Below are 11705 nucleotides of genomic sequence, written 5' to 3'. Positions count from 1 at the left end.
CTGCAAGTACCTGTAAGTATTACGAATTCTACACAATATAGAATAGAGCTTTTTTGTAGTAATTCTTAAAGCACCGTACGGTCGGATGATACAATCTTTTATTTACATGAGATAAAAGTCATAAACGAATCATATAAAAATTAATTACAATTATTACGTATAATCCATTATCAGTCTCAAGATAGGATGAAGACATGAGTGCGGGAGGTTTTCTTACGTTTATTTACTTACCTTGACACAATAACTTTATACACAGGGTAATAACAATATTGTATACACACATAACTAGGTAACTAGTATGAAGTTATAATAAACCATTTTTTGTCATTTTTTTGTGGAGGTTTAAGGTCAAAACGTTTATACATATTTATTGAATTTCAAAACATTTCAATACATTGCAAACACGAATAATTAATGATGGATTTTGTACTATTTTATTTATATATGCAAAGTAAGACGAATAGCCATAATTTAAAGGTAAATACACAAAGTAAATACATATTATGTAGGTTGATCAGTCAATCTGACGATATAAAATATGTACCTAAATTAAAAAAAAACATCAGTAATTAATACTGGCCATTGAGCTATTATTAAAGTATTATTACAAGCCTTCTTGATTATTACCTTAGATTATTACTATGATACTGGCACGAAAGCAGTGATCAAAAGCCCGCCAAAACAACGAATTAAAAAGCTAATCATACGACCAATCGTGGACTTCGGATTATGTTATAGTTCTCACAGAGGTTTATATGGTTGGCGTATTGTAATTGACCTGAATTAGTTATCAGGATGTTTGCAATTAAAAGGGCGCCGCACAGCGTCGGTATTTGTTGATATGTACTTGTAAAGTTGTAATGAAGCGTTTTTGAGCTACCAAAGGAGCTACCGTATTATAAACGTAAGTAGGTACCTACATAACTTACATACATTCGCTGTCGGATTAAATATTTTTTTTCGTACAATAATATTTAGTTAAGTTCAAAATATAACACGTTACACGAGTAATTAAATGAACAAAATATTTAATTGTTAAAAATACCTATTTAAACTTCTTATCTAAACTAAACTAAACGGTTGTATTTTTTTACAGTTATGAAGAAAACTTTCACTCACAACAATAATTCTGCAGTTGCCATGGAAAGTATAGCTTATAAAGTTATAATTAAATAAAAAAAAAGACGTGTGGTGTGGCACTCAAGGACTGCAGCGGTAAGCATAGCATGCCTTCAAGCCACACCTCCGAGCCCGTCGGAGTGGGGAGCGTGAGGTTTTTTCGTTACGGAATTTCTCGATTCGGTCCCCGCCATAATAATATACTTATTACAGAGAGTCCCCGCGCTCAAGGCCCGCGATAGAAGCTATGCAATAGCTTAAAAAACTGTAATGATAATAAGGTACGTTTCCAAATAATTAACACCATGGGTAATGAGCGTGTAACTCGTTAAAAATCGGTACTTGTTAAAATAAATGGAACCATCTGTAATTAAACAGGTCTTCTTATTTTCATATTCGCGTTTGTATACGCCGTGTCAATAAATTATTAAATTTATTAGACCTACTTACAAAATTTTCAGAAAATTATCATATTCATTTTGTTATATTTTATTTCATTGCATAAATTAATTATTTTCGTTATTAAATATTATCAAATTGGTTTTGTCACTTTTTCGGAAACAGAGGAAAATAATTCGGAATTGGAGCCCTTTTAATAAAAACACAAGTTTATCAAAAACATTTTTTATTAAATAAATAACCTTATATCAGCTGGGATCGATTTGGCCGAGGGGTGCAGACTGCGTTCTGTGAAAGAAGAATCCAATTATGTTTTAGAAATAGGTAGTTAGGTACCTCATTTGTTTTAATTATTATTCACAATAAATGATTGAGATTAAATTACTCATCTTTTCCAAGTTTTTCAGTTATATTTGAGTTTGAGTTATCTAATAAGACTGATAATAAGAGTCTTGAAAAAGGAGTGAGCAGACATTTTTCTCGTATTCGCGAAAAAAAAATAATAAAAAATCCGTCCAGTGGCTTGTGCTGTAAAGCGTGCCAAAGAAATATTATAATATGTACACCTACATACATACACTCGAAAAACATAAACCTCTTTCAGCCGCAGTCGGGTAAAAAATTGGGAACATTTTCAGCTATAGGGAAATGACGCTCAAGCCTCCATCTGCCTTTTATTTTTTAATCTAAGTTTTTAAATCTATATATTATCTATCTGAAGAGTAAAGGCTAAAGCGGTTGTACTTACTTCTTAACCGGCTGGACCTTCGCCATCACCTCCCACTCGTCCAAGGTCTGCGGCATCCTCTCCCCCTTGGTCTCAGGTAACACCAGCGCTAGAGAAGCCCCACTGAGCCCCACCACCCCTACTATGATTAGCGATAGCCCTTCCCATGCTCGGTCCTGTAAGATTAATTAAAAAAAAATAATTAAATAAAATATATACATAATAAGATTAATAATAGAATACCTAATAAATAAAAGATTAATTAAAAATAGCAGTTCTTCTAGAAATTAAATTCGAGAGGAGGCTTCCCCTTGATTGTTCTTTTTTTTTAATTTTTCAAATGAAATCCTTATAAACTGAATTTAAACAAGGTTTAATCCTAACTTTATATATAACTTTCCATCTGCAAGAAAACTTGCGCAAGAAATGTCCGACAGTCTGTCTGACAGCAGCTTGCAAGTCTAATTTCGCGTTTCCACCTGCAAGTAGACTTAAGTATGGAAAGGTGGCGCGATTTCATTATATGTTTTTTGTGTCTGTTAACCCTGTTTTTATGCTGGTAAAGCCACACACGAAAATCTAGTTTTTTCTTATTTTATTGCATCTCTGTCAATCTGACCGTGACCATGTTCGTTGTTAATGTCCAAAACATGTACCTATAAACTTCAAAATGGCAGGAAATACTAATAAAAAAGAACATACAAGTATTTCATGTAATAAACATGTTAATGCTTTTATGTAATTCATTATTACAAACGCTAAATTGAAGAGCGTTGCTGTTGCTAATAGTAAATACACAAAGGAAAGACACATAGTGAGGAAACAGACATGTCAAGGAATCAAAAGTTCGACGACATGTGTCATCCGCCAACCCGCACTTGGCCAGCGTGGTGGATTATGGCCTGTACCCTCATAGGAGGCCCGTGTCCCAGCAGTGTGAACATGTAAGGGCTGATGATGATGTTCTCATAACTAAGCTACTCTAGCTGTCACCAACTTACAGATTTTTTGGCCATTGGATGGCTCTGTCAGGTAGTGTTGGTTTGGGGAAAGAAGATAGATCGATGCAAAAGTTTCCTTTGTTTCGTAGTAATAAATTTTCATGAGATATTGCGTATATAAAAATGAATCCATATTTCCCTTGGTCACGGCATCACGCGTGAACGGGTTGACTGATTTCGATAGTTCTTTTTTTATAATATTCCTTGAAGTACGAAGATGATTCTCAGGGAGAGAAAACGTAAACATGTACTACGGGTGAAGCCGGGGCGGACCGCTAGTTATAAATAATACTTACAGAATACACAATAAACGGCGTCACAATGACAGCAGCGAAAGCGCTAATGTGCACAAACGACGCGCCAGAAGCTCGCACTACGGTCGGCATTAGTTCTGGCGTCCATTGGGTAATGGCCACGTACGACATGTTGTTGAAAAACCGCGCGACTACCGCTAGGGATACTGATATTGTACCTGGAATAAAGGAAAAAAGGTAGGAATTGATATCCTCACTATACCTGAAAAAACGTTTGAGAAATTGGTTTCATAAGATGTGGGAATAGAGTGATTTAAAGATATAATTATGTTTAGCTTCGTAATAAATAATAAAATATAATTCCCTAAAAAGAAGTCCCAAAATATCGTTGAAAGGATATAGATTCTCAACTGAAAGGCCATTGTTGAACTTTTCAGTATAAAATGTTAGATTTTTTTATTATTTTTAATGCTACACAAAGAGTTTTGATCGTTGCCAACATTAAGCCAACATTTGAGATAATTTTTTCCATGAAATTGAGTTAAAATTACCTCTAGGTACAAACGCAGTTATGAGGCATAAGGCACCTGCAGCCATCATTGGCGCAAACACCAGCCAGCGTCGTCCTAACCTGAAAATAGGTAAAATACCTACTTACGAAATAAAAAAAGAATCTGGCTTGACCTATGCAAAAGTATGGTAAAAAACATCAAGGTTCGTTAATCAGTCTTGCAAATATTAAAGTTGGAAAAAATAATTTAGGGATTTTTATTTATCTTTTATTTATATAAAAGATCCCTAAATTATTTTTTAACTTATGTTAATTTAGAAGACGTCATTGGCAAATAAAGACAGAACGAAGTAATTGAACTACGATTATAATAGCTGATCTAAATACCTCACGATACTCCATAAAATACGTGCTATCGGAACAACATGGTAAAATCTCTAAAAACTAAATTGACAACCAATTGTAGGTTACCGTACCGTACCGTAAACTGTAGGTAGGTTTCCAAATACATACCTATCCAAAAGCAGCAAAAGAACCACAATCGACGGTAATTCCGTAGCAGAAGTGACAGAGAAAGTAACAAAGAAGTTCGACCCAAGGTTCTCCGCCATGCGGGTGATGCTGTCGAACATCACGGCGACCGACATGAACGTGAACACGAGGAACAGCATCATGCGGCGCAGGGACGGGGTTCGGAAGATCAGACTGATGCCGTGGTCTTCGTCCTTGGAGTTTTTGGCGGAAAGCTTGAAATTAGAATAACCTATAAATTTATTTTATTCTTTATTCTTTATTCTAGGATGTTTAGTTTTTATACCATTTCAACATTTCATTTCATGCTTTATAAATGAGAAACTTGCAAAGCCGTGCCTTGGCAAAGTGAAAAACGTGGGTTTTTATCCCGCATTCGCGCATAAATTATGTAAGTAATTGCGTATTAGGTATTTTTAGGTGGCATTAATGGCCAGGGAGAATGTTCTGAGGATCAGGGAGATGCCCTGGTCTAAGTCTATAGCGGTTGGCTAAAAAATAGGTCGAAGGCTTGTAAAAAGTTGTGGGACAAGTACCTTGTCCAAAAAAAGACGGGTTGCACTCCGGGAGTGCCGGCAGAAGTGAAAACTTGATTATTAACGTTCAGCATGTTTGATATTTTGAAATGGTATCCGTCTTACGCATGGAATATAAGGGCTAAAAAAAATCCGTCTTACGCTTTTTCGATCAGGCCACGTGTCCTGACGCGAGTTTAAGATTTTATACCCAACGCCGCTAAAGAAGTTTTCACTTCAAAAACTCCTATTAGATTGAACATGTGTCATTAATTTTAACATCATGCATTGTGATCATGTTTAGTTTCCTTTCACTTTCGATGCTAGTAAATATAAGAAATGTGGTAATTTCCCTGGAGAATGTACCTAAGGAATATCGAAATATACAATTTATTACACATTTTTACAAAAAAATGTTCTGTGCAATGAAATCATTGAATTAATTTTGTACTTTAATTCAACATTTTCACTTATCGTTATTAAATTTATTCTCATTTGTAACGATTCAACAGAAACAATCAAAATTAAAAGAATTTTATTTGCACTCTACGCACACTCTATACACTATACCTACTGAATGAAAAACTTTACTTTCAATTTCCAAACTGTTATTTACTATACAAAAACATATAAAACTCACAATAAATTTATCCATCATATTCTGAGGTATTTTATTGCCATTAATTTTCTCGAATCTCTTCAGCACCTCAACGGCTTTATCAATCCGACCCTTTGTCGCTAACCATCTAAAATAATAAGTTTTTTTTTATTGGGCAAAGAATTAAATGCATCTCTTTCTTTCTTACTCTTATAAGTATCAGAGAGTAAATTTCTTAGAATTAGTTAAAAAGACAATAATTATAATTTCTATGTATAATGTCCTATTCCGTACCTACGTAGCTGTATATTTCCACTTTTTTGGAAGTTAAATATTTTTTTTTTAATATTGAATAATTATTTAATTAATATTTAATCTATTTTTATAGAAAAAAGAGATATAAAAAAACATACAGAAATAAAATGGATAATACGGACATAATTAACTATTAATAAAAAAACAAACCTCACACTCTCCGGTACCACGAAGGGTGCGAAAAATCCCACAATCATTGGTATAGAAGTAACTATCATAAGTAACTTCCAATCAGAGACCCATAGAGCTATCCATGGGAGTAAAATACAACCCCCTCCAAAAAACAGGGCTATGGATAAATTGGATACTACAGTACGATATTTTGTTCCCACGTACTCTAATACTGAAAATATTTATTATTTTTTATTGTAATAGGTAAGAAAATTTTAACTAAGAATATTTTAAAATAATTAATAGTCTAAAATAATACAGCATTTAAAGATGAAGACATAAACTTCCAAAAAATTTTGCAGTAGAGCAACAGCTGCGAATCCTTTAAAAATAATCTTAACGATAGTATAGTTATATTTTTCTTGAATCATCTTACTTACCAAGAATAAAAATGAGTATGAAACAGCTGTCCACACACATTCCGGCGACGAAGCGACAAGCTGCAAAGTCCCAGAATCCAGACGTGAACATAGACGTAATATTTCCTATGGCACCAAACGCGTTGGCCACTGGAAATAACCATAAAGGTATGTAAAGTACTTGGTTACCTACCCTTGCATTTGCAACAAATCGATAGACATATTTATTCGGTATCCGGTATCCCCATGTGTTTATGGCAAAATCTGGACAGAGAAGAGTTAAATTCCTGTCAATTATAAAAATGGGGGCCATTCTTCGCTAGACGGTATTTTAGAATTTACAGCGACCCTATATTTGAATAACGAACCAATTGCAATTGCGATATTCATCACATTGACCAAACACATTAACCAAACTGCCACTTGCCAGCCAAAAAAAGACTGAGAGGGGAATGAAAAATAGATGTTGTACGATACTCAGATCAATTTCATGAAAATCAGTTAAGCCTTTTCGAATGAGTTAACTACAAACACCGCGACATGAGAATTTTTATATTATACCTTACTCACATATTAGAACGGGCAGTCTCCCATATCTATCCGCTAATGTACCACATAGTATACCACCGACGATTGATCCAAGGAAACTTATGGATTGCGTCCAAGGCACCAAGCTAGCTTTATCGCAAACCCACTCGCGCTGAAAGGAAATAGAAAACGTTCTAGCTATATAAACTACTAGAAGTCCGCCCCGGCTTCGCCCGTGGTACATATTTCGCAATAAAAGGTAGCCTATGTCCTTTCTCGGGTATCAAAATATCTCCATACCAAATTTCATGCAAATTTATTCAGTAGTTTAGGCGTGATTGAGTAACAGACAGACAGACAGAGTTACTTTCGCATTTATAATATTAGTATGGATTCAGCTCAAGAGCTTATAGTGCAAATGTGGGATAATTTCTAAAGCTTGTAAAAATCAGATAATAATTGTTGGATTATAATTACTGTTTAGATATATTATTTGATCACAATAGCATTCAAATTTATTAACAAACATTACCAGCTTTAGAAATTACCCCATAGCCAAAACAAATCACTATACCAAAGATACGTAACTATAACAGAAACGTATTTTAGCTTTATCAATTTATTGCAATATCAAATTTTTGCTACTTCTATATTATTTTCTATCCTCTCCTGAACATTTTACAAATTTATCGAAAAGCTCTTTAAAACCAACCTCGCTCACAACAGTAGAATAAGGGATATCTTCAAGAATAAACTCCCAACCATTCTGACAAGGAACTAGTGGTGTATTGGCATCAGGTGGTCGCAATGTCTCCAACACTTGAGTCCAATTAGCATCGAACATCATGCAATTATCAACATCGTAGTCTCCTGTAGACGGTACCGATAATTGTCGTCTGAAAGATCGTTAATTTGCTTTACCATATTTTACTCTTATTTACTCTAGAGAGTAAAAACGTGAAAACGAAAAAAAAAACATCGAAAAACTAGGTACATTTAAAAAATTGAAAATATTGTATAGGAGCTTACATTGAAAAGTTGTTTTGCCTGGAAAAAAATCCTTAAGAAATCGAGGTAAAAATCATCTATAACTAACTTGTGTAAACTGTACGTTATTGTTAAGGGATTAAAAGCATCCTTTTAAGGATTCATAATACTTGTAATAATACCTTACTGAAAACGCTCAAGAAAATGCTTATAAGCATAAAAATAAGATAAAAATAAATTATTATTATATTATAGTTAGGTACATATCTATAACAAAATACAATTTGTAAATTTACTATCTATCCCTTTCATATCGTATTTACCTGAGATCAATATCCAACGATGCCAATTCAGGCACTCTACACCAGTGTTCCTGAGGTGTAGCTGTAATAAACATTTGCACAAAATACGAGAACGCCCACGCGAAACCAAACGGTAACATCACTATACATAGTAAACGTTGGTACAGCCCTATTTCACCAACACTAGCGATAACTGCTTCCAATGCAGAACCTATATTGTCTGATTCTTCTTTGGGACTCATCTGAAATAAGGGAAACTAGTTTCAATTTTAAGAAAAAGAGACTGAAAAACAGTAAATTCATGAGTATTTAACTAATGTTTAGTAATGCACAAAATAGTCTACACTCTACAGTGACTAACTAATGTTTAGTAATGCACAAAATAGTCTACACTCTACAGTGACTAACTAATGTTTAGTAATGCACAAAATAGTCTACACTCTACAGTGACTAACTAATGTTTAGTAATGCACAAAATAGTCTACACTCTACAGGGACTAAACGTAACGATTATTTTTTTACATTTAGCGGGAAAAATGATTTATATTTCCAAATACTTCCATGTTTCTGCTAAGTTCAAACTTCGAACTACCTAATTATTTACATGGATCTAATTGACCTATGCAGTATGCAGTTTCCTTTCAAAAGAAAACTTTTTCTAGCTTTTGCATAATCTTTATAGGAACTATCCAACACAGAAGTATTTTTAATGCAAATTGTTCCTAGGATTAACTGGGCTACTTATCATATTTTTTCTGAACATTTTATATTAATACCAATTAATTCATACGTTAAAGTTACATTATTTTATTTATTCACATCAAACTTACCCTTATAATTCAATATGTCCACACAATGATGAATGTAGAATACTATTAATCATAAATTCAGTTGTTTTCATTTATACTTTACTGCACGATTGCAAAACGATTGTAAATTGTACTAAAATAATTATAAATCAATTTCCGAATTATATTATAATTATTTGATAAAATGTGTCCTATCAATCTTTTATCATACATGCGTTGATTATCTTTAATATATTTGATCACTATTTAAGGTAATTGTATAACATTGATACTAATCATTAGTGTTTAATCGGTCGCTAGGCTAGGGAATGATTATCGTTTTTATTGGAAAAAAAACTTATCGTTCTAAACATGGGCCATACCTGTGGGCCATACCCATTTCTCGTTTCTCATAATTATTATCTTGAGTTTTGTAACCACCTTTTTTTTCTTACCCTCAGCAACACCATTTTCTAATAATTATCGATTATCGATCGATTCTTTAATTATTATTTATCATAAACGGATTCAATCTGAAACAAGAATTGTTATTATAATAACAAAAACCCGACTGCATGTTTTTTATTTATTTCCAAATCAACATATATGTATTCGTATTTTCGTTACCACCTTGATACAACGCTCCATGAATTTTTCAGATTTTTTGGCGCCAAACATTCTTGATTTTTTTTTTCATCGTCACAACTACTCACATAAAAACCGACTCGCTGTTTAGGCGTGCCAAAAAATAGACATCTTCTAGACCTAAGTACAATTATTTTAAAACTAAATTACCTAAAATTCAATACCTTATATTAACTTTCGACGACGCGGTTGGCGCAGTGGTAAAGTAACTGCCTACTGAGCCGACGGTCCCGGGTTCGATCCCCGGTCAGGGCAAATATTTGTGTGATGAACTCAATTATTTGTTCTTGGGTCTGGGTGTTATTATCTATATATATGTATTTATTTAATATTATATTTATCGTCGCCTAGTACCCACAACACAAGCCTTAATTGAGCTTACTGTGGGACTAGATAGATTTGTGTAATAATGTTCTATAATATTTATTGCACGCCTCATAAGCGAAGCGTTGAGGTGGGTACTACTGTCACTTCGCGCAAAACATCTGATTTTTCAAACTTAAAATGTCTTTATGTATCATACATTGCACTTGTAAGATAATACATACACACACATATTAAGAAAAAACACTATTTTTAACGTTCATGATATTTTTGATGTCATTTTTGTTATTTAAACTAGTTAAAAAACAGTTTAAAAAAGTTCTGTCTTGGACGTCCGTGTGTCTGTATGTGCGGACTGCGGATCCTTTTTCTTGTTAACCCTTAACACGGCAAGCCCTGAAATAATGTACCCAGATATGACCTGAATTGGTTTTAGTGATAGTTATTGATTAAAAAATACTATAGTAGAGAAAAAAATAAATAAAAAATCCTGTAAGTAGGTTTTTCAGGATGTCCGTTAAAACGGCCTTTGCCAAGAACCCCGTCTTCATTGCTGTCTCAAAAAACGGACAACGCTGTCATACAGCTTATAAAATAAGAATGAAAAAAAATAAAATTCACTTAATATAACACAATTGAAAACAATTTCAAGTAGTGTTTTATTGTTTTATTGTATCACAGTATTTTCACTATCTATTATAACAAAAAATTCTTCAATTTTAACTAAATACCTAACAAATGATAATTGAGCCCTCTCGAGCTCAATCACACTATTTAGTTGTGTGGAATGTTATATAACATTTATTATTTCGTGTCAAGTAACCGTTAGTTTCATTTAATACAAATAATAATGGTTTTTCTAAAATGTGAAGTGATATTTGGCCGATGATTAGGACAATTAGACGAAATGCATGTGGAGGTCGAGGAACTCCCGGTTCTACTGTAGACCCAACAGATTTAACTGGTCTTAGATTATATTCGTCATTTTGAACTTAATTAAAAATAATTCTACATATAATTAAAGACTCTAAAGCAAGAAAATCCAATAAAAGTGATATTTTATTAAAGTACGAATCATGGCAACGTCCGTTTCTTGGGACATGCCAATGGGTTCCTAGTTACCTGTATCTACGGCACTGTCCCAAAAAACGGACCAGCTATATTTCGAATATTTTGTCATAGAATTATTTGAATATTTAATAATCTTTATAGCAAAAACAACAGTTTATCTCACCTGAAAGTTAAATCAAATCAAACATGGAAACTATTTCATTAAAGCTATTATTGACCAGAAACACAAACCATCACTAATTCCGGGATTCCCTAAATTCAACAGTCACCTAGCACACGAATTAAATGTTTTCTATAATTGGCATGTAGGAGAAAAATAAAGGATTGTTATCGTACTTTCTCCAACGTAGTCAATTTTCTAGATTTTTTGGAACGTTCAAGATTTACACGTCAATAAGTACCTGTACTAAAAAAGTGACAGAAAAGCTTTAAGGGTTAACACGATAGCGACCGAAATACTTTACTAATCGAGTCTTTTTTTTTCTCTTACGCTTGAGTATGCTCAGGAATAGAACCCTTTCATTTTTCAGGGTCTGATTCGATGTGGTTTAATTGTTATT

The 11705-nt window shown here is 33.3% G+C and overlaps 1 protein-coding gene across 1 annotated transcript; it reads right to left on the bottom strand.

The window, feature by feature from the left end:
- Positions 1-1727: 1727 nt before the first annotated feature.
- LOC149909973 (carcinine transporter-like) lies at positions 1728-9644 on the bottom strand. Its single transcript, XM_090118444.1, has 12 exons — positions 9561-9644; positions 8339-8559; positions 7741-7924; positions 7071-7200; positions 6522-6650; positions 6121-6313; positions 5698-5803; positions 4525-4757; positions 4052-4131; positions 3543-3718; positions 2267-2421; positions 1728-1806 (listed from the first exon to the last, which is right to left on the bottom strand). Exons 1-12 carry the CDS (start codon positions 9573-9575, stop codon positions 1767-1769), a joined length of 1662 nt encoding a protein of 553 aa, XP_089974570.1. The 5' UTR covers positions 9576-9644; the 3' UTR covers positions 1728-1766.
- Positions 9645-11705: the final 2061 nt, after the last annotated feature.

Source organism: Colias eurytheme, chromosome 3 (assembly GCF_061535395.1).
Source record: "Colias eurytheme isolate Ceu_HAF_F1 chromosome 3, ilColEury1 Martin Lab GWU primary, whole genome shotgun sequence".
NCBI lineage: Eukaryota > Metazoa > Arthropoda > Insecta > Lepidoptera > Pieridae > Colias > Colias eurytheme.
The sequence above is the reverse complement of the archived record's forward strand: the minus strand, read 5'-3'. Positions and strand labels throughout refer to the sequence as shown.

Excerpts from the sequence above, each read along its gene's own strand:
- LOC149909973 (XM_090118444.1), bottom strand. Across the intron at positions 6,651-7,070 it reads GAGACTGCCCGTTCTAATAT|TGGCCAACGCGTTTGGTGCC; the intron begins GTGAGTAAGGTA and ends GGTTATTTCCAG. Across the intron at positions 1,807-2,266 it reads AAGGTCCAGCCGGTTAAGAA|AACGCAGTCTGCACCCCTCG; the intron begins GTAAGTACAACC and ends CTTCTTTCACAG.